The sequence below is a fragment of the Quercus lobata genome, chromosome 1 (genome assembly GCF_001633185.2).
Source record: "Quercus lobata isolate SW786 chromosome 1, ValleyOak3.0 Primary Assembly, whole genome shotgun sequence".
Taxonomy (NCBI): Eukaryota; Viridiplantae; Streptophyta; class Magnoliopsida; order Fagales; family Fagaceae; genus Quercus; species Quercus lobata.
The window spans coordinates 16083578-16108123 of NC_044904.1; the positions used below are offsets into that span (position 1 = coordinate 16083578).

General features: G+C 33.4%; 2 protein-coding genes across 2 annotated transcripts; both read left to right on the top strand.

The window, feature by feature from the left end:
- Positions 1–7145, top strand: LOC115980975 (cysteine desulfurase 1, chloroplastic). Its single transcript, XM_031103168.1, has 10 exons — positions 1–376; positions 669–802; positions 955–1114; positions 2173–2359; positions 4039–4184; positions 4268–4340; positions 4562–4625; positions 5925–6024; positions 6359–6517; positions 6721–7145. The coding sequence occupies exons 1-10, from the start codon at positions 92–94 to the stop codon at positions 6889–6891; spliced, it is 1479 nt and encodes a 492-aa protein (XP_030959028.1). The 5' UTR covers positions 1–91; the 3' UTR covers positions 6892–7145.
- Positions 7146–20144: 12999 nt separating this feature from the next.
- On the top strand, positions 20145–23043 carry LOC115982079 (feruloyl CoA ortho-hydroxylase F6H1-2-like). Its single transcript, XM_031104623.1, has 2 exons — positions 20145–20641; positions 22390–23043. The coding sequence occupies exons 1-2, from the start codon at positions 20145–20147 to the stop codon at positions 22961–22963; spliced, it is 1071 nt and encodes a 356-aa protein (XP_030960483.1). The 3' UTR covers positions 22964–23043.
- Positions 23044–24546: the final 1503 nt, after the last annotated feature.

A 24546-nucleotide genomic window follows, 5' to 3' on the forward strand; every position in this document is an offset into this window, starting at 1 on the left:
ATATCCTAAATAGCGCCGTCCTCCTGTACCTGGTTGATATGATAAGGAATAAATTGGCAACGAACGCGAACTCTTCTTCTTCTTCACTCACATGCCATCGTCTACTCTAACTCTCTTCAACTTGTGCTGCAATTCCATCATGGAAACCGTTGTTCACAAGCTTCCATCTTTCAAACTCCTTAACCCTACCTCTTCTTCCTCCCACTACTGCTCCACCACCACCACCACTCGGACCTCCAAATCTTTTCGGGTCGGGTCTCGCAGGCGCTCCTTTTCGATTTCCGCTTCTGCTTCAGCCGTCCGAGAAGACAACCAGGCTCTCGGATCCGTCTCTCTCGGCCACATCACCCGACCCGATTTCCCCATCCTCCACCAGGTAAAGTACTCAACCCAATTCTTCTTCTTCTTCAATTCCATGCCAAAATTTAGAACCAAATTTTTTTTTTTGAAAAATCTAAACAATTCTCAATGTTCTCGAAATTTACTTTGAGTTGAATCCACCATTTTGGGGCATAAATGAATTGTTAGAATTATGATCAATCTGTTATTGAATTGGGTTTTTGTTTTAGCTGTGGTTGGATTGAATATATGATAGAATTCTTGCTTAGACTCACTTCATTTACTACAAAGTCCTTAACTTTAATTTTTATATATATTTTTTGGTTTAGGAAGTAAATGGTTCGAGACTTGTGTACTTAGACAATGCCGCGACTTCTCAGAAGCCGACTGCTGTATTGAATGCTTTGCAAAATTATTATGAAGCTTACAATTCAAATGTGCACCGTGGGATTCATTATCTAAGGTACTTAATTTATGTTTATTGCAGAATATGTAATGTGGGTTTTGTTTAAAGGGGGAAGTCTTTGGTGAGATTTTTCGTCGTGTGTTGAGGCTTTTGGTTCTGTTTAGTTTTTTTAAGTAATGCAAGTTGCTTGGCGGGTGTTCTGAATGTAGTGCGAGGGCAACGGATGAGTACGAGTTGGCAAGAAAGAAGGTAGCGGCTTTTATCAATGCATTGGACTCTAGAGAGATTGTTTTCACTAAGAATGCTACTGAAGCCATCAATCTGGTAGCATACTCGTGGGGACTGTCGAATTTAAAACCAGAGGATGAGGTGTGCTTTTGTTACTTATGTAATGCTTTTAGCTTTATATATGCGGAGTTTCGTTTTTTGTTGTATGGTAAAAATTAATTTGATCTCAATTTGGTGTTATATTGATTTAAGGAAAATGGTGTTTCTTGTAAATTACATGTATTTATGATTCGTTTTGTTAGGGTGAATATTGAGTGGAAAAATAGGATTAGGGTTTGAAATAAAATTATGAAAAGGTTGAATCTTGAAAGGTGCTTGTGGCAGAAAAGTATGACTGAAAATGCAAGGCAGCCTCTTTTGAGGCACTATATTAAGTATTTGATAGTAGCAAAAGGTTGGTGAGATTAGTGAGTTTAAGGTTTTAAAAGGAATAAAGAAAAGAAAGGTTTGGAATTGAACTAACTGTGGAAAGGGCTCAAATCAGCGGCTCTACTGGCTGCTGTGTTTAGAAAGTAATTTTGGATTTCTGGGTTGTTTGGGAGCTATTTGATGGAAGAATGGTTTAAGTTCTTATGTTTGCATGGTATTTGAACTTTGACTGTACTCTTGAAGAATTTTATTTCTGTAATCTTGCCTTTCATGAACTTCTCTCTGCCTGCATCCAGCAATTCTTGTGACTGGTTGGACTGTGGCTCCATCATTCTTCACCAATTCCACATATCTTCTCTTTATTTTTCAATTTCCATTACCCTCTGGTTACTGAGAAATGGAACAAATGGGGGCATAAAGCTTTTGTAGGTTTGGGATAATGCCACATCAAGCCAAGCAGGTGGAATGATCTGAGTGGAGAGAGAGAAAAAGGAAAAGGAAAAAGCAATGGAACATAAAATTTGTGAACATTGTTTCTATTTCTTCTTAATTAAAAAAAAAAGTTTTTTATTTTAATTTCTCAGTACATTATTGGAAATAAAATCTTAATTTACTCACAGTTCCTCACCTTATGTCAGCTTCTGTTTTAAGTACTTCTATGAGATTCAGCAACATCATTCTCTACTTTCTTTAAAGGGGGAAAAACATGAAATGACCATCCTTTCATAAGTTTTACATTGAGCCCTTTCACAATATTATTTTTCTTGCAGGTAATTCTCACAATTGCTGAACATCACAGTGCCATCGTACCCTGGCAACTTGTAGCTCAAAAGACTGGTGCTATTTTGAAATTTGTGAGTTTAAATCAAGATGAAGCCCCAGATGTAGACAATCTAAGACAAATGTTTTCAAGGAAGACAAAAATTGTAGTTGTTCATCACGTCTCAAACACACTTGGTATGTTTCTCTATCTTGAATCTCTTCATTTTAATCATTAATGTTTCCCTATAGATGCTTTGAGCTGAGGCTGATGAATTATTTTCTTTTATTTGCTGGATAATGCTGGTTATTGATATTGTTGATGGTCTGAAAATCGTTAGTGGCTAGGCCTTCCTTATCTTTTGATAATGTGTACCTTGTTGCTGCATATCAAAGCAAAATGTATGACCTCATTGGATTGTTTGGCTGTTTACCCATATTAGAAGCCCATAGAGAAACCTTTTGCGCAATGAGACAATGGGCCAGATTCTGAAGAAAAGGCAAAAAGAAAAGATCCAACAGCCCAAACATATCGTCCAAAAATGAGAACATCCATGCCCAAACTTATAAACTTTCCATACCGAATGGGTGATATCTTTTGCGAAGGATTCAACCATAGATAATCTCTTAAGTTATTAATAACTAGATGGAACCAAGAAAAGATCTCCTCCTGTGCAAAATTATAGAAGATTCCATTTAAGATCAAACAATTCCATCAAATTGAGTATGATTGTATGTGTGAAGCAAGAATGTCAGCTTTAGTAATGCAAACATTGGTGAGAATCCAACGCCCCAAAGACCTAAGGGTTCCTTCACAGGGTTAGTTCATGGAGGCTGTGTCAAGGACAAAAATCAAGACAAAAAGTGTAGGGCAGAAAAAGATTGCAATCAACTTGATAATATTCGGGTGACATTGCTTCTTTGGTCCTATCCAAGGAATCCCTTAGATATGATGCAAAATGGATATTGTTCTGTCGTTGATTAGAAACTGTCCCAATGCCATGTCTTTTTGCTATGGCTTCTAAATTACGGCACAACAGGAATATGCTAAATATTGCATAGCTTGACTTTAGCGGTAGTGCTACATGCTTGAGTGATTTTCTTATCAAATAATAAATGATTACTAAAAGAATCATCTTTCAAGTGCACAATTTATTAATATACATTTTGATATAAGAATCAATTGTCTTGCCTATTATCTTTATCTAAGAAAATTTGAACCCTGTTTTGAGTATCCTATCATTTATTATGGATCATTGTTAAAGAAAGGTAAGAAATGAACCGTGAAGACTTTTTTTTTTTAAAAAAAAAAAAAAATTATTATTATGGTAATCTAGGCATAGATGTATGGATTTCTGGGTTGAGCATTACCATTTTCTGGTTGCTAGGCTTTTGCTGATTTTGAATAGACTTTTGAAGTAACATCTCATCATATTAACATTGGGAGGTACAATGCTTAACTTTATCATATGAATTATATTTTAGTAAAATATAATTAGCAGGGTTCACTGATTATTAACTCCTCTCCCACTGTTCCCCCTTTCTCAACCCCCAATTTTTTCCCTCACTTTTGGTGTGCCCCATGTTTCTGAATTTTAATTTGATATTAAGGTTTTCCTTACTAGCCCCACATGTTAGTGTTTTGGAAGCCTATAACTTACTTTCCTTAATACTGTTAATGTGACAGTTAGTTTTTGCTTAGCCATTTGATTACGTCTATTGGGTACTAACAGAGTAACAGGTTGCTCTCGTTGGTTTAATCAAATGAATAGCCTTCTTCCTTCTTCTTTTCTCTTTAGTTTTCTGAAAGTTGTAAGTTTTTCTTATTTTTATGCAACTGATTTACTGAAACAAATATTTCTTTCGTTTTTCTGTAGCTTCTGTTCTTCCTATCGAAGAGATTGTGCTTTGGGCACATGATGTTGGGGCAAAAGTTCTTGTGGATGCCTGTCAGAGTGTTCCACACATGGTTGTCAATGTCCAGAGCCTCAATGTTGATTTTCTTGTTGCTTCTTCTCACAAGGTTAGGGTAACGCCTTTTTTGCAAGTTCTTAGCTTTGTCCGAATATAATAAGTTTAAGGAATATTGTAATAAACATTCTTCAGATGTGTGGCCCTACAGGCGTTGGATTCTTATATGGCAAGAGTGAGCTCTTGTCTGCTATGCCTCCATTTCTAGGTAAGTTTCTACCTTTAGAAGTTAAAAGTTAAGAGCTTGTCTGTTCTGGTATGTTCAATTCTTGTCCTGCAATAGTTTTTATTTCCCCACCAACACCTCCCCCCTGCCCTCTCCCCCAAAAAAGAAGAAGATATTTTTATATTCATATTCCTGATAGCAATGAAATGGGTATAATTTGAAGCTGATTCTAGTGTTGATCCCCCCCCTCTCCCTCTTTCTAGGCGGTGGAGAAATGATCTCTGATGTATTTCTTGATCATTCCACTTATGCAGAACCTCCATCCAGGTTAGTGAACTTATTCATCTTCTTGACCAAATTCATCTTATATATGAATGTTCACGTCAAGTGCATGAATGCTCAAGTTGGTGGTGGCAGTCTATATATCAGATCCTACTTTTACCAAGACTAAAAATCGATTAGTGGATAGCTTGAAGTTCTGGTGAATTCCATTTTGTGTAGCAGATGCCAATCAGTTACCATACAATGGGATATGTGTGGGAATTACATTTTAGAAAAATGTGGGAATGTGCTTATGGAGCCCATGGGAAAAGAGCAAAGTAGGGTGTAGAGATATGTTCCACAAAACAACTGAATTCCCCCCACATTTCTCTAGCCATTTTTTGTATGTTTCCCTATGGTTTTTTCTGTACATATCTTCTAATATTTTCAAATTTGATTCACATTTTCACTCTAGTACTAAGTGATTGATACACTGCCTTTTACACTTTTTATATATGTATTCTCTTTTAACAACATCGAGATACTATGAAAAGTATCCAGTTTGGTGAAATCAATATCTGTCATAAAACATTATAGGTCATAGTGATTTCTCGTCATTTTAGTTTCTGCATGGATTTTGTGTATCTATATGTCACAGACTTTAATGTCTGCCAGTTCATTCTAACTATATAATCATGGTGAGCAAGCATTATCTTGCCTGTGGGCTCTACATAGGGTTATATTTTGTAATAGATCCTACACCATAGTCTAATTCCTCAAAAACTTTAGTGTTTTTATTGGCTTCTCATTCTCCATGAAGCTCCTTGATATTGAGCCCAAGACCATTCAATTTGTACTTCATGCCATTAGTAATGCATTTTCCATGTAGATCCTAAATATTCAGCCAGATGCTTAGTTATTACTTCTGTTACATTCAACCAAAGCAATTGTCATGACCTTAAGGTAGTTATATTTGTCAAGATTTGCTCTTTCCATATTCTATCTTTTCATTGTATTGCTACTTTTCTGTCATCTCCTCTTTATTTCACCTAATGGAAATTTTATTTACATGCTAGCTCATGTGTTAACTTTCTATCTATACACATTATCTTTCTTCAGACATTGAACGGCTTAAATCTATAATGTACCACAAAGTTTTTGCTTTTTCCAGGCACTTTAAATTTAATACCAGTAGCAATTGTATATGAAGTTTAGGATAAAGTTCAAAATATTTGGACTATGCAATAATTTGTTGTTTAGTAAGTTGGATTTCCCCACCTGGATGACTTCTATATCTTAGTATGTGAATGTTATTCTATCGTGTAGCATATCTTTGTCGTATAATATATTCTTTAACTGAATTAGATTTGAGGCCGGAACACCTGCAATTGGGGAAGCAATTGGTTTAGGAGCAGCAATCGATTATTTATCGAGACTTGGCATGCAAAAGATACATGATTATGAGGTTAGTTGAATTTTTATGCCTTCTCTCTTATTTCATGATTACAACATAGGACACAGAGACAGAGCTTGATATGTGGAAATATGTGAAAACCATGTTGTTGAGATAAAATTTCATTGATTAATTTGCATAAGATGTAATGGAATGTGACCCACACCCGTTGGTTCTCATTTTTATTGAAGCTAATCTTAAGATGCTGTTGGCAGACTGCATTATTTGATCTTGAACTCAGCTTCAAGCAGGGGTTAGAAAAGAACAAAAATTATGTCTAGAAAATTTTGCTTATTTATCATATAATTAAAATAATTAGTTGCTTTATATGCAATTTATTTTACAGATTGAGTTGGCTAAATATCTGTATGAAAGCCTGCTTTCAGTCCCCAATATTCATGTCTATGGCCCAGCACCTTCAGAAAATGTTGACCGTGCTGCTCTCTGCTCTTTCAACATCGAGAACATTCACCCTACTGATATTGCTACTTTTCTTGACCAACAGGTATGGGAACGGGCAAAACCTTACACCTGTGGTAGATTTCTAGTGTTTATGTTCTATTAATATCATTTTTCCTCGGCCTTTTTATAGTTTATAATAAACCATGGAAGATTCAAGAAGCCTAAATGTTTGAAAATTTCTACACACATTTTCTGTTGTAGAGAAGAAAATTATTTTGGAACAGCAACTAACCTATTTAGTTTCAGCATGGAGTGGCAATCAGATCAGGTCACCATTGTGCCCAACCCCTTCATCGCCATTTAGGTGTCAATGCAAGTGCACGTGCTAGCCTCCACTTCTATAACACCAAAGAGGATGTTGATGATTTTATCCAGGCGCTCAATGACACAGTCAACTTCTTCAATTCTTTCAAATGAGTTATTTGCTTAGTTAGCAAGCTACTTTAGATTCTGTGTCAACAATTCTGCTGTTGCATGCTAAGTATGCAGGTTTATACGTCTATCTTTTCATTTTCTTCATTTTTGTTGGAGTGGTCCTTTTAGTCCTGCTTCTTCAATTAGTATTTAAGAGCTGTATCCTATATTCCTATGATACCACTACCCACGATGTGATCCATTTTGTAAAGAGGGAAAAGGCATAAGATTATCAATTGAATCCATCTCTATATATTTTTAGAAGCAAAATTAGAGAGTGTAGTCCTAGCATCCATAGGATCGCTCACTGTACATCCGTGACTATGCTAACGATGCAAAATTGTACCCTTTAATAGCAGAGTTGTGCTAAAAAAATAAATGGTCACATGAAACAAAAGCTGAGAGTAAATGTGACCTTGGCATTCCTTTTTCTGTTTTTATTTTAGAATCGTTGCCTTAACATACTTGTATCACCACATTAGTGGGATTTTGCTAAATTAATAATAAATGCTAAGGTACTAATGTAATAAAAAATGATAATATGGAACACCTTTCCTATCTTGCCAAGCAATCAATTATCTAGTCAAGCAACCAATTACCACCCAATTTCGTAGCAGTTCAGTCGCTCACTTGGAATTAGTGCCATGAATGAACTAAGTTGTTTATAAAAAGTTCAAGCTCATCTTAGGAAATGGCTTGTTTGTGTTCGTTTATTTAGCAAATAAACTAAGTTTAAGCCCAAGTTTAGACTATTAAATGAGCCAAGTTAAAAATAATAATAATAATAATAGTAAAATAAAAAAATAATTGTTTGTGAATAAGCCAATGAACATAAGGCTAAGTATGTATAATATTATAAATTTATATGTATACTTATCTAAAAATATAATTATATAAACTTGAGATTAAATTGTGTAGCTAGGCTTATAGATAGGTTCTTACAATATAAAATTATTGTTTATAGTTTATTGAAAATACAGTCATTCAAAGCTAAAAATTATATGTTAGTTTTATGGGCAAAACTTAGGTACAGTACCTTAGGTTCTCTACTTAAAATTTTGACATCTATCCAATTTAACACCTCAAGCAAACGACGTTAAAAAAGAAAAGAAAAGAATATCTCATATCTCTCTCTCGGTGTGTATTTGCTTACCTTCTTCTTCTCTGATCTATGATTTATTCTCTCGCTCTAGGTGTGTGTGTATGTGTTTGTATTTGTTTCCTTCTTCTTTTTTGATCTATGAGGCTTTCTTTGTTTCTAATCTATGATTCTGATCTATGATTCTTCTTTTCTGATCTCTGATTCTTTCTCTCTCTCTCGGTGTGTGTGTATGTATTTGTATCTGTTTCCTTCTTCTTTTCTGATCTGAGTCTTTCTTTGTTTCTATTCTATGATTCTTTCTTCTTTTCTGATCTATGATTCTTTCTCTCTCTCTCGGTATGTGTGTGTATGTATGTGTATCTGTTTCCTTCTTTTTTTCTAATCTATGATTCTTTCTTCTTTTCTAATCTATGATTCTTTCTTCTTTTCTAGAGATTTTCAGCCAGTGGGTTCTCTTGCAGAGTATAGGAAAAAGAAGGAAGAAGGGGGAAAAAAATAGTTTTAACGCCGTTTGTTTGGGTTATTAAATTGGACAGATGTCAAAATTTTAAGTAGGGAACTTAAGGTACTGTACCTAAGTTTTGCCATAGTTTTAATAATATAAGGTTGGTGAATCTAACTTTTATAAATTCATAAATGAAAATCATTCTATCTAATTAGCTCAAATAGTATAATTCTAATTGTTTGTCAAAAAAATAATATAATTCTAAGTATAATATAGTTATTAATTATTAGCATTGATTTGTGAGGAAACATTCTTAGGTACTCTCGGAACATAGATAAATGATACTCTTTTATCTCACATTAATTCGTGATGGACATCATCATAAATTTAATGAGTAGACCCCATCATGAATGTGAGATAAGGGAGCAACATTCTACATGCTCAGGGTATATCTAAGAATTACTCATTTGTGAATGGGAAAAAAAATTTAGTCATAATTTTACTATAAATGCCAAAAGAATAAGTTAATAAGCTCATGAGCTTGTTTGACAAAGAAATTAACTAAACTTAAATATATAATCTTACTTAGTGATGAGTTTAAGTTCAACTCGTATTTGAAATAAAATTAAATAAACAAAAATCTAAACTTTTAATACTTGACTCGGTTTGTTTACCGTTCTAACTAGGACAAATTCCTACTTAGATATCAATCCTAGAACTATCTAAAGGCGAACACTGGATATCTATTAAAAAAATAGAGAATCCTCTTCAAACATCTATGCTAGGCAGGATGTGGAGAAATCTAGAGTGGATCTTCACGCATGCATGTTTAATCACCTCATTGCTTGGAGATCAAGAGGGCAGTGAAAGTAGTTGACCTTGTTACGTGTGATATGCTAACTGTCAACGACGTATATTAGTGGGAATCGTTGGTGCCATAGAACTTCTCGTAGAAATGCAAAAACATATTGCCCTGCCCACTTTCTAAAATTAATCCGGCAGCCTTGGTCGTAATTTTAATTACAATTTATCCTAAAAATAAAAAATCTTCCGAGCAACATGTATTAAAACATCAATATCACAGAATATGAAACCTAGTTTAGAAAAAATATAACACTATAAACTATGCCCTCCTATATAATCAAACATTTGAGTATGTGTTTGAGTTCACGCATGTATGCATGCATGTGCATACGTGTGTGTGTTTGCATGCTTGTGTGTCATAGTAATCATCTAATAAAAATTTATGGACAAAATTTAGTTACAAAACTGGTTTTAACCTAAGATTATAACCTTACTCAACAAAATAAACATTATTATATATTTTGAAAATTTAATCGTTGAATTGCATGTTTTTTACACTCTTACTACATATGTCAAAACTTTATGTTAATCGGATATTATTTACTATATGATCTATTTTATGGACAAAATTTAGTTACAAAACTGGTTTTAACCTAAGATTATAACCTTACTCAACAAAATAAACATTATTATATATTTTGAAAATTTAATCGTTGAATTGCATGTTTTTTACACTCTTACTACATATGTCAAAACTTTATGTTAATCGGATATTATTTACTATATGATCTATAAGCTTATATTTGATTCATAATTTTAAATTATAGAAACTTGCAATTTAAACAATTTATTGATAACATAGCTATTGATTTTAATTTCCTAGAAATTTTGCAAGCTTGTAGGAGGTAAAAAGAAGATGTAATCAAATTGTGAATTTATCAAAATTCACCTCCAATAAAAAGATATTGAGTATCTACAATCAATTTTGTAGCCTTAGATTACAACTAATTTTATAACTAAATTTTATCAATTTTGTAGATATGCTTTATTCATAATTTATTTAGTGATGTAACATTAATAGAAGCTACATTATTTAGTGATCTAATTTATTGCTTTTTCTATAAGCTACATTAATGATTTTCTATAAGTTGTATAATTTGTAAAATATCTCAATACATAGGAGACTGCTTTGAAAAATTACCCTTCATCTTTTTTTAGTATTAAGACATAGACCAATATGATCTTTCTTTTCTTGCTCTTTTTTAGAGCAAAAAAAAAAAAAAAAAGATCTTTTTTAAGAGCCTCAATTTCTTCTATATATAAAATAAAATAAAAATATTAATAATAAATAAATTAAAAAAAAAAAAAAGGTTTTAGGTTACCTTTCTTGTTTTCTTAACTTTAGCAAATGCACATCGTGAGAGGCCATATTTTTATCAAAACCAAAAGTTTATGTTAGATAATGAATTTAAATTAAACAATAAATTTCTTTAAATTTTGTGAAACTTTTGGTAATAAAGTTTTAATATCGGAGTAACATGTTATTAAACTTCTTGGAACTTTGGTAATAGAGTTTCTACTCGAGCAAATTACTTGAGAGAATATAACGCACATAAGTATGTTGTGTTCGGCAACAAAAAAAAAAAGTATGTTGTGACTTATGCCTCGTATAGCACTTTTTTTATTTATTTTTATTTTTTTATTTATAGAAGAATATAGCACTTACCTCAAACCACGTATTTGCAAACATTATTTTATTATCCACCGCCTGTGGTGGAAAGAATTTTAGCTTCTGATAAAGCTAACTTGCATTGTAACCGACTGATTAATTCCTAGTTTTATGCTATTTCCATGGTTGACCAAAAAAACATTATTATTATTATTATTATTATTTTTGCTAAGAAAATTTATTTAATTATAGTATTGAAAATGATGAAATAAATATTTATTTTAAAAGCAGATGGAAAGCCTATGAGCCCCAAGGATGAAGGAAAAGGTAATTGGGTCAGGGAAGCCCAAAAGAGTTAGTAAAAGCTCATGGGAATGCAGAATTAGAAAATAGGCTGAGGATTCCCAAGAAGAAAGAAATGGGACAAAGGAACCCACAAGCAATGTAATGGATCAAGAAAGCCCAAAGTAGCATGAGTATAAATCCAATGACCATACTAGGTCATTGTAACCAATTGAGAGAAGAATATGCAACAGGCCCAAAAGAGACCCAGCAAGCATGAGTCAAATAACACCACGACAGGAATAGTAAAGTGGTATGGCAGGAGTGATAGCAAGATTACAGAAAGAGCAAAGAATGGACTAAAGAGAGGAAAACCCACAATCAAGCAAGGCCTAGCCCTTGAAAGGAGCAAGTCAATAAAGAATGGAAAATCAGAAAACAGTTCACACCATAAAAGGTCAAGGATGAGCAGTAGAATGTACAGATGAACCTCCAGACCATGGCAAACGCATGAGCAGCGGATAAGATTTTGACGTACACGAAAATGGAGCACGTGCAAAGCCCAGGTACTACTAACCTATACCTAGCCAATACAGGAGTGGTGGGTCATAAGTCAAAGGTAAGAGAGGGTATGGTCTAGCGGTGGGGAGAAGGAAAAGTCTATTCTGGGGTTCTCGTTTAGATTCTTTTGGGGGAGATGTCCTGCTGAGATGACATACTACCCAAAAGAAGGGAGGATGAGTTAGAACCACTAGGTATATGCCATGAGGGATAGCAAGAGAGAATATCCACACTAAGGTGGATAAGAATGTCACAGTGAATAGCAAACAAAACAGTTTTCTTTGTTTGGTAATGAGGAGTAGCACAGCCAGCACAGGTAAGTGGTGGTGGCTAGGTAACTGACAAACTAGTGGTTGGTCGGGAATGACACTCTAATTCAGACAAAAGTAGTTAAAGGCTAAAATGGTAAAAACCAGTCACGGCAGGTAGTATATAAAGGGTCCTTATTGTGCATAGTAACATCATTGCAACAATAGTAACCATTAAGAGAGAATCACAACACCACCATCACACTACACGAGTAAGCACTAAGAAAGAAAGAAAAGAAGGGGAAAGAATTAAAGTAGCAAAAACAAAGTGAAAGAAGTAGAGGATCAGGAAGAGAAAGAGAGAGTGTAGAGTGACAAGCATGCACCAATAGGCTAATTCCTTATCTTCCTCTAAAAACCTACCATCTGTTAAGGATAAATGATTTGTTTGGGCATAAACCATTCAGTCTCGTTCCCTCAAAGTAGATAATTTCTATAGCAGGATTCTCCTGCGAGGTTGTCCACGTTGAGGTAGTGGTTCCCTCCTTGCTCTTAGTCTTGTAGCACAACTGAACATGACAAACTAATCTTTTTTCTTTGATCTCATTATTATTTCTTTTCTTGTCTTTGCAGTTTTACTTATGATACGAATCTTGTTGTGTTATCCTTTTCATTAAGAATCCCTTATTTGTTTTTCCTGGCAGTAAGCACATCCCTTTCATTATTGTTTTATTACATTTATCTGCCATAACCTTTTTTTTTTCTTTTTTTTTTTGCAATAGTTTACCTTTTTCTAACAGCAAGTGTATCACATTTATTATTGCCCCATTGTATCTACCTACCATAACTCTGTTGTAACAGCTACGCCTGGCATGGGCACGTAATCAAGGTTTCAGCAGAAAAAGGGCATTGTTTGTGCACAAGTTGGACCAAGATAAGTTGCAATTGGACCGGTCCTGACTCTCCTACCTAGAGCACTTGGGCCTCAGTGTAGCAGGAGACAACACAGTCCAACATCCCAAAAAGGCCCACTACACAGTGATATCTATTTATGTATGACAGATTTTACAAAAATGTATAACTTATAAACAAGTAATTAATATATATATTTTTAAAGCATGTAATTACATTATTTTTAAATTTATAGGATTAGATCTTTGTATAAATAACAACTAGTATATAATCTTGTGCATATGTATGGTTACAATTAAAAATAATCACAATTATACTGTTCAAATTATATATTTTTTTAGAAGATGTTCAAATTATACATGGTATTAACTTACACATTTTTTAAACCTTACATTTCTAAAATATGTAATAGTTTCTCATATTATATATATATATATATATATATATATATATATATAATGTAGAATTTAATTGGTTTTAGACTCTTTGGTTTTTACACCTAATAATTCAATTGCCACAAAAATTAAAAACTTAGATGAATATATGGAAAATTGGACTCCAATTGAAATCCATTTAGAATCTAATTGGATTTAGACTCTTCGATTTTATACTCAATAATTCACTTAATGCAAAATTAAAAATTAAACGGGACACATTATGCAAAATTGAAAATCCAATTAAAATCTAATTGCATTTTCTTTGAGCCTTGGTTTTATATATATATATATATATATAGAGAGAGAGAGAGAGAGAGAGAGAGAGAGAGAGAGAGATTACATCAATTCAAAGCGTTTCATCTCTCTCACTCTCTCCAAGATACACCCTTGGAGATAAGGAATGGCAATAGGTTTAGCTGCTATTTCAAGGTAAGTTTTAAAGGCTTCATTTTCCTTTTTTTTATACGTATAAAGATGTAAAATGAATGTAACTTATATTGCTCGTAATTAGGATTGTGTGGGGAGATTGATGGAACTCATGTTCGTGCATCTGTTCCACTTCAAATTCAAGGTAGGTTTCGCTGCCGAAAGAATGGAACAACACAAAATGTCCTTGCTGCTGCTACCTTTGACTTAAAATTCACTTATGTATTAGCTAGTTAGGAAGGAAGTGCACATGACTGACGTGTCTTAAATGACGCACTATCTAGGCAAAGGGGATTAAAAATTTTTGAAGGTATTATAGGACTAGAAAGTTATTTTATTATGGATACTAGCTTTGGGAGTGATTTCTTTTCCTTTTTGACTATAAACGTGTAGGTAAATATTATCTTGGTGATGCCGTTTATGGAGTTCGAAAAAGAATTATCTCCCCATATCGTGGTGTTCGTTACCATTTGAAAGAGTTTAGTGATAACCCACCAAGAAATGACCAAGAATTATTCAATCTTTGTCATTCTTCTTTACACACTACCAATTAACATTGTTTTGGAGTTTTGAAGAAACGTTTCCATGTGTTAGATGCATAACTTTTTTGGTCATTCCCAACACAAGTGGACATAGTCTTAGCATGTTGCATAATTCACAATATCATAATAGGAGCTAACCCTTTAGACTCAATTATGAACAATGAGCTTCATGATAGTCTGTTTGCAAATGAAAGTACAAGTACAAGAGTCCAACAATCACAAAGGGAAGTTCAAGAAGAAAATAAGAGAATGGGTTAAAAAAGGGGATGATATTTGTCATGAAATGTGGGAGGATTATAATGCTATGGAGTGATTAAATACTCTTTATATTAGCTGATTGTTTAATGGATTTTTTTTTTTTTCATATTTTCAAGACTTCTATGTTATAACTATTTTGTTTGTCATGGACACCCCGAATTAATGTTTTGTATTGAATATTATTTATTTTCTTCTTTCATCTTGTCTCATATTTTCTTGTGAATATCATTGTAATAGAATAGCAATGGGAAAGACAAAGGATACTCAGAAGGACAAGGATGTCAAGACTGACTTTAGGTGGTCACAACTCATGCAGAATTTGTTACTTGAGATACTTGCAAATGAGGCTCTTAATGGAAATAAGCAATCCAACACATTTAAACATGCATTGTATGCTAAAGTGGTTGTAGCAATTAGTGAGAAATTTGTCACTGAATGTACCCCAAAGCATGTGGAACATAGATTTAAAACACTCAAAACCAATTGGAATATTATTGCATTACTTCATAATAAGAAAAGCGGGTTTGGATGGAATGATGATTTGAAAATGATCATTAATGATAGGACAATGTATGACGAAGAAGTTAAGTTAAGAAACTATATTTATTTTTTATTTTATAGGTAAAAAATTTTTAGTTTGTATCATTGTAAAGTTTAAATCTTTTCATTATTCTTATTGCTCTCGTATTAGTTTTTGATTCTTTTCCTTTGTGTTTTAAATTATTTATTTTCCTTTCTTTACACAAGCACATCCCAATCATGCACAATTTCTAAATAAGAAAATTGAGATGTTTGATGAGATGACTTTGGTTGTGGGTAAGGATATTGTCACAACAGATTTTTCCAAGGGAGTTGGTGATATAAGTGTAGAAGCATTGGATGACTCACCTCCGCTCGTTGATGCTAATGTTGATTGGGGATGAAAAACAAGCTAGGTTATTCATGTTGAAAATTGACAAGCTCCGTAGACAATAGCTGCAAAACTTCTTTGACAACTATTTATGTCAATTTTGATTATGTAAGTGCATTCTATTAGAATTTGGACGTGTCTATTAGGATAATTTGGCATTTTGGTATTTATCAAACTATTTGGACTAGATTATTTTGGAGGTTAAACTATTTAGCCTAGATGGCATTTTGAACTATTTGAAATGCAGCTTATGGTTATTTTGAATTATGAGAAGTATAGATATATGGAATTATGAGGTTATGGAGCTTATATGTATGATAACTATTTAGGTCATATATATATATGATACCATCCATATCTATTGTGAAGATTTTAGTTTGAAAACCAAATTCATTCTTTTTGTCTTTTTTTATTTTATTTTATTATTATTTTTTTAATGTATGTTGATTACATTAGTTGGGTTTAAATCATATTATACATGTTTTAAATTATACAAGAAATGTTAAAAAAAATTTGTGCATGGCAAACACTAAAAAACATTCTCAAGTTCATTTTCAAGATTGTTATCAAACACTGGAAAGTGAGATAGTTTTCCAAATTAAAACAATGTTCTCCAGAAAATAACCTATTTTCGAAAAAACATTAATGCTGAAACAAACAAAACATTAAATATAAAGATTAAAATTCATTAATCCACAATACATTCAAAAATATTTATTATTTTTATTCTTATAATTAATAATATTTTCCAACATTTGACATTATAAGCTTGTCCCTAGTAGGTAATATCATGGTATTGAATGATTCATTTAGGTTATTAACTAAATAATCAAGCAAAACCCTATTGCTTGATCACTCATAAAAAAAATCAGAACATGTCACAACAAAAAGATTCCCAAAACAAAACAAAACCCTAAAATTTTCAAACTTTAACCAAGCAACATGATTCATAGGGACCATAATCAATATGGAATCTAAGATCTAACTAATCCATAGCTATTAGGGGATAGAAAGAAAATGCAAAAAATGTGGTACCATTCAAATGCCTACCAAAATCAAAACAAATTACAAACAAAATCGTAAATTTCAAATATTACTTACATCAATTTTTGAAATTCGAAAACCCCTAGGTAGGAAAGAAACCTTACTTCTAATAAATAGCAATAGGATCTTCTTACTCCTTACCATTGAATATCCTGATATCTTGTATTAGTATTGTGGGAGGACTTTCGTCTCGGCCCCCAATCAAGTATTGTTCGCTTTGGGATGGGTAAGGATCGACCTACGTCCCACCCACACGAATTTGCTCAATCCCACATCGAGAGAGATGCCTCCCACCCTTGCCTTATAAGCCTTTGGCCTAAGGAAGGGTGTACCACTACTACACGATCACACACACTACGGTACACCCTTCCTTAAGTCAAAGGCTTATAAGGCAAGGGTGGGAGGCGTCTCTCCTCGATATGGGATTGAGCAAATTCATGCGATTGGGACGTGGGTCAATCCTTGCCCATCCCAAAGTGAACAATACCTAATTGGGGGCCAAGACGAAAGTCCTCCCACAAGTATTAAAAGTTAAAACCCTAACACTCCAATCAAAATAATTTTTGACGAATTTTCTTCTATTGAACATGAATTTCTCCATAGTGGCAGTTTTTCTCAAGAGGTTTATTAGCTTTTCTTTTATGTTTTGATGCGTTTTAATTGGTTTTTCAATGATGAACAAGGAGGTGGGTTACTTTTTTGCAATAAAATTAATCGCAAGTGGATAAAGTGATACTTTCTAATCACAAGTGGGAAAAATAAAACTACCTTAAACCACATGTGAATTAAATGAAATTAGCTCTAATTTGTTTTCAAGACACTTGTCTTGGGTTGGAGGAACATGTAAAATTGTTTTAGAATGTTAAAGTAGAATAAAAAAGGCTCCTATAAGTTATTTTCATCAGCTTCTTTTACTATCAAATTATATATGAACCTTCATTTTTTTTTTTTTCCTTTTTTGAGAAACTCATCCGAAAGTTTTATTTAAAGATGTGCTAAATCAGTATTTATAAAATCATCAATACTTGGTGGAACAGACTCTATCCACACCATCATACTTGAGGAGAATTGAGCACTCCTAGCTAATGTGTGGGAAACTATATTGCTTTTCTACTTACACAAGGGAAGTTACAGCCAATTTATATTTACTAATTGTTCGTTTGAGATTGTTTATTTTAGATAATTCATATTTAAACATGAAATTCATTTTAAATTGTGATATTTTAACTAGCTGTACTTAGAAAAGAAACAAAATAAATTTTAAAACTTATACTTAAATAAGTTAGGAAAAAAATAACAATGAACTAGATTTATATTTGTATCTCACTTTTGAAGCCAACCATGAAGATTGGGAGGTAGTACCTTTGAGTAACTATTTTTAGTCACTCATCATAGCATGTAGGACGCATAAATATGTGGAGTCCCAAGTCCGCATATTGTAGTAAAGTAACTATAAACAACCGTTTCATAAGATAATTTTTCAAAAATTGTAGTCAATGGATAATTTAAGAAAAAAAAAAAAGTGAATGGTGACAAGTGACAAAGTAATTTTTAAAATGTTGGCTAACATTTATTTATTAAGAAAATCTATAAACACAAATTTTGCCACAATTTTAATGCCACTAAGTCTAACCCTCCACAATTATGACAAAATTTTATGGTACGAAAGTTACGTCCCTAGTAAATATATATATATATATATATATATATATATATATATACACGTGTGTGTAGGCTTGACTACAAGAGCATTCGCATCCAGTGATGTAAAAGGCAAAGGTTGTTGTCAATGTTACACCCACTTGGCTGAAGTATTGCAGAGTCTGTAGACAGTGGAGGAAGAGTCTAGAAAAATAAAACCATCATGAGACTTGAGAGGAGTGGGTCAGTGGGGATGGGGATACGTGTGTGGATGAAAAAAAACAAGAGAAAAAAAGAAAAGAAAAGGAAAAGAAACGTATGGACGGAAAGAAAGTAAAAAGAATAAAAAATCACAATTAAATGTTACTGTAAGGACACAATTCCTTCGCGGCCCACTAACATTTTTGGGCTCACACAATAAAGGTCCCTCACAATACAATTTGTAAAGTGTGGGCTTGAAAAGCTAGCCGCTGGTCAAGTGATGATGCCCGGTTATGGCTTTAGAGGAAGCCCTAAGGCGTCGTACCCCGTGGGGTGGAACTCCTCGGAGCTGATCCGAGGACCTCTTGAGGCCTTATTCCAGTTGCCCCACGACGGACTTTCTTCCATGAAGTCCGGAGCTGTTAAGGGGTTTCCCCATATCGCCTTCCTTTTTCTTTTGGGGGTGGCCTCCCCAAAGACTTCACTTATTTCCTTATTTTATACTAGCTTGCATTCGTTGTCCTTCGTCCACGTGTAGGGTCAATCTTTACAAACACTGACATTTGTCCCATCAGTCCAATCCCGGAATTGTTGGGTATGGTTTGATAAAGCTGCAGAGTACAGCTCTGTCAAGCGCTGGGTCTTATCTTGAAGGGTAGTAAGGATAACTTCCCCAAGGTATTTTGGATCTTACAAATTCGCCCCTACGCCAGTTTTACCCCTTTGTTCCGGTGGGATTATGGATATGCCGAGGACTAAACTGTCCTCGGCTGCCTCCCAAAAATTATTTCGTGCTCGGCATTGTAGAGTTTGGGCCACAGCTCTCCTCGGATTGGGCCTTCAGAATCTCTAAGGGCAAATGGGCCTGGTCCACGAATTGTCGGGCCCCACAGGTACTATAATTTTTCACAATATTTCACAATAAATTTTAAGTAATAGGTTGTTATTAGTTAATATTGGTAAGTAAAAAAATAATTTTAATGGTAAATTTAAATTAAAACTAGTAATAATTTTTTATATAAATTTTATTGTGAAAATATTACTAAAATTGTTGTATACTTTTTCACTGCATCCGGAGCCTTCTTTGCTGCTGTGTGCTTCAGTTATTTGCTGTCACAATATAATGCTTGCATGCTGTCAAGCACTTCCTCTTGGGTTTTGTTATTTATTTAACTTTAACATAAATGCATGGAGTCAAATCTAACTTTTGATATATTTTTTTTCTTAATTCTTGATAAATGGTGAACAGTAACTATTCAAATGGGCTTGGGAAAAAAAAAAAAAAAAAAGAACCCCGATCAAATGGGCTTAGTCATGAGTAAATAAACTAATTTGCCTCTTAACTATTTTATTGGATTTCATAAAATAAAAATTATTGGGTACTAAAGAATGCTTTGTCATGACTTAAAAATAATTTAAAAACTCAATAGTTATTTATGTTTTTTTAGAATTTAATAATTTTTATTTGTATTATGAAAGTTATGTTATAAAAAATACTATCTATACTTATTTTGGATTATTTTAGTTAATTTTTCTATTTTTTTATTAATTTAATGTTTTATATATATTTAAAATAATTATTAAATTAATTATGACATCATCACAGTTAGACCTCGATTCGACCTCAAAAATCTTAAACCTTTCCCTTTTAACGGTCCGAGTCTGAAAACCTTATTACAGACTATTACACCCACTTCTCTACTGTTGTTTTCAATATTTTATATTTATATAGCCTTTGCTCCTTTTCCTCTCCTCCCAACAAATCAACAACCCAATGTCTCCGCCAATCTCCTCCTCCTCCTCCGATGTCTTTGACTTTGTGGTGCACAAAGGGAACGGAGTAAAGGGTCTTGTAGATACAGGCCTAGAAATTGTTCCAGAGCCTTACATCCAACCTTTAGAAGAAAGACTAGACCCAACCAAATTCCAACCCGAGAATACCATTCCCATCATCGATATCTCAAACTGGGATGACCCAAAGGTTGTAGATTCAATCTGTGATGCTGCTAGCAAATGGGGTTTCTTCCAGATAGTCAATCATGGGGTGCCTTTGGTGGTTCTAGAAAACTTGAAGAACGCAGCTCATAGCTTCTTTCAGCTACCATCTGAAGAAAGAAAGAAGTATCTTAAAAAAAACTCTCCTTCTGAGGCTGTGTGCTTGGGTACAAGCTTTAGTCCTCAAGCAGAGAAGATCCTGGAATGGAAAGATTTCCTTAGACTCTATTGGGTTTCTGAGGATCAGGCTTCTGCTTACTGGCCTCCCGTATGCAAGTAAGGCCTTTTTTTTTTTTTTTTTTCTCCTTTGTGGAGAATACTAAGTATTTAAACATTGAGAGAGAGAGAGAGAGAGAGAGAGAGAGAGAGAGAGAGAGAGAGAGAGAGTTTTAAATAAACTGACAGGAATGTATAAGTTTTTCTTTATTTAAGTAAATAGATCAAGGCACAATTTAGGGATTTACACATACGACACCAGCATCTGAGGCTCTTCAATTTTTTTTTTGGGTAAAAATTAAAATTTAGAATTTTTTTTTTAAACAAATAAAAATGATGAACTTTAGAGATAAGTTTTTTTTTTAAAGAATCACTTTAGAGATAAGTTGTAACTATAATTATTTTTTTCGAACGTGAAGGAAAAAAAAATTCTAAATTTAGGAGTTCTCTTTTTAAATTTAAAATGAAATTTGTTACTTGACATTTATGACATTATTTCTAAATGAAATTACCTTTCATTAATGAGAGTATATTTAAACTACACAAAAATTTAGTTAAAAGAGGGTAATCCTCTTATATATAGTATAGATAATGAGAAATATATATGAAATCTATGATTTTGTAAATAAAAATGTTATGGATTCTCTACATTTTATGCTAAGATTTTATTGTTTTCATTTGTTAGTATTATGGTTTTAAAAATCGAAACGGTCAAAAAATCGGAAAATAGTCTAATTTCTCGTTAAATTGGATAGTCCAATGCTTTTTAAATTAAAGCCATGATCGATATACAAAATATCACTTTATTTAGAATTTTAAATGACATCAAAGTCTATACACTTCTAGATAATACAACTTTTTTATCCTGCCTTGGATATTTCAGTTCACTTTATATTATATAAATCAAAACCTGTTATATTGTTTCTTGTTATTTTTCTTATTAAATAACCAAAGTTTAAAAATAAACAAATGAAACACATTCTGAGACAAAAATATTACTCCTTCGAGATATTAGATATGACTACCATGAGAATGGGAATAAGATTAATTATATATTGTCAGTAATTGAAATTCTCCTAGATGGAAAAATCTCTCATGCGTCAAGCGCATAAGATACTAGCTCCCTCAAGAGTATAATCTGGGAACAGGGGCAACTTGATAATATTTTTAACTATTCTTTCCTCTTTGTACCCTTCTTTCTATATCATTTTATATTTGATCCCAAAATAACGCTAACTGCTTGAATTAAAAACCTTTTTAAAGCCATGGTTGTTAAAATCTATGACGTTAATTAGCAAGAAGAAAGCAAATTTCTTCATATGTGTAAAACTTCAGTTATTGATGATTAATCTAAAATGTAATCTGACCAAACTTTGTTAAAGGTTGTCAATGGTCCGAGATTGATCATTATAATTAATAAATAAATAAACAAATATGAGACTTTGTATAATTTCTTAGACTCATTCAAATGAGTTGATTTTTGGCAAGCTACAAGATCTTTGGGATGACAATCTCAAGGGTTTGTCCAATGGTTTTCAAGTCTAGTATGATTCATGAAGTTCTAGCTTCAGGTCTTCTAGCCAACACTTATAGACCACCCCAAAAGATTTTGTCTTGTAGTTAATTGGTATGTATTGACATAGAAAAATCTCACTTATTGGAGATTAGTCAAAAAGTAATGATAGTCACACACTCTTTATTATGTACTCGCCATACACTATCACATGAACTGAAATTGTGTTTTCAAAACATGATTTCGGTTAAAATTGTGGAATCATGCAATCATGTTTAATTTTCAAACCATATAGGGAACAAGTGCTAGAATACGTGAAAAAGGTTGAACTCGTGACCAAAAGGCTCCTAGAGGTGTTATTGAAGAGACTTGGCGTGGAAGAAATTGACAAAACAACAGAAATCAAGTTAATGGCTTCACCAATTCTTAGCCTAAATTACTATCCCTGTTGTCCAAGCCCTGAGCTCACTGCCGGAGTAGGCCGCCACTCCGACATATCAACCATAACCATCTTTCTCCAAGATGAGACTGGTGGACTTTACATGCGAGGAACTAGTGAGGATAGCTGGATCCATGTCCCCCCAGTCACTGGAGCACTAGTCATCAACATTGGGGATGTGCTACAAATAATGAGCAATGACAAGTACAAAAGCATTGAGCACAGGGCAATTGCAAACAGAAGCAAGAATAGAGTTTCAATCCCATTTTTTGTGAGCCCAGGATCTGATGCCACTATTGGACCTCTACCTGAAGTGTTAGCAAGTGGGGAGACACCAATATACAAGCATGTTGTCTACTCAGATTACATCAAGCATTTCATCAGCAAGGGTCACGATGGAAAGAAAACTGTTGAATTTGCCAAAATATGATACACTAGCTTAATTTATATTTGCATTTGAACAAATGTATTTGGAAATTCAGATAATAAATATCATTCTAGTTGCTATAAGTACTCCGGAGGATCTAAACTATTTATTGTTATTATTTTCTTATCATTTTTTATTGTTGTTGAACATGCTATCGTTATGCTTTGTCATAATCTCCATTAATTTATGACTGACTAGTCACATTGTGCAGGATACTCAAAGGCTGTTTGGATATGATGGAAACTGAGTTATATAAGGCTGCGTTTGTTTCGGTAGTAAACAGTTTCCGGAAAATATTTTACACCAATGGGCGTGTTTGGATTGTCTCGGAAAATTCAGTCAAACGGAAAATGATTTCCGTTGACTGTAAATCATGCCCCAAAACCCTATAAAATATTTTACACTTTTATTTTCCCTACAATTGATTTCCATCCCAAGAAAATAGAAGAGAGAGAGAAACAGCAAAACCAGCGAGAGCTCCGATCACCACTTCCAAGCACTGGCGAGAGCTCCGATCGCACATCCAAGCACCGGCGAGAGCTCTGATCCCACATCCAAGCACCGACAAGTCGCACTCTAGCACCAGGAAGATCGTCGCACCCCAACACTGCCTAGATCGTCACCACCCAAGACTAATCCACCCAAAATCGATCTCGTTCTCGACCCAAAGCTCACCTACACTGCCGTTCTCTCCATCTTCTCGACCGCAGGATTTGATGAATTTTTTTTGTTGGGTTTTGTTTCTTTTGTGTTTATCTGCTGATGAATTTTTTTTGTTGGGTTTTGTTTCTCAATCTCAACCGCCAATCTATTGAGAAAATTTGGTATTATATATTTGTTTGGAAGCTGAGAAAATGTGAGTAACAAGTAAAAAATGTGTTTTCTCTAGTATTTTCAAGAATACAACCAAACACTAGAAAATATTTTTCAAAGCATTTTTTGAAATGCAACCAAACACTTGAAAATATTTTCACCTGAAAATATTTTACACCCAGAAAATATTTTACACTGAAACAAACGCAGCCTAACTCAGTTTCCATCACTCATAACCCAAATATCGTGGGACCCACAAAAAAAGAAGAAGTGTTTGACTTGGTTTTTGAGTGTTGTTTCCATCACTCAAAACTCAAAAATTTGAATTTGGGTGATGGAAATGGGGAACAAAATTTTTTTGTTTTCAAGAGTTGAAAACACAAAAATTTTATATAATTAGCTTGAATAGTATAATTCTAATTGTTTGTCAAAAAAAAAAATATAATTCTAAGTATAATTTAGTTATTAATTATTAGCATTGATTTGTGAGGAAACATTCTTAAGTACTATTCGAACATAGATAAATGATGTTCCCTCATCTCACATTCATGATAGACATCTCCATGAATTTGATGAATGGACTCTACCATGAATGTGAGATAAGGGAGCATCATTTCTTATGCTTCGAGTGTACTTAAGAATTACTCATTTACAAATGGAAAAGAAAAAAAAAAGTCATAATTTTACCATAAATTCAAAAAGAATAAGTTAATAAGCTCATGCCATGAGCTTGTTTGACAAGGAAATTAACTAAACTTAAATATATAATCTTA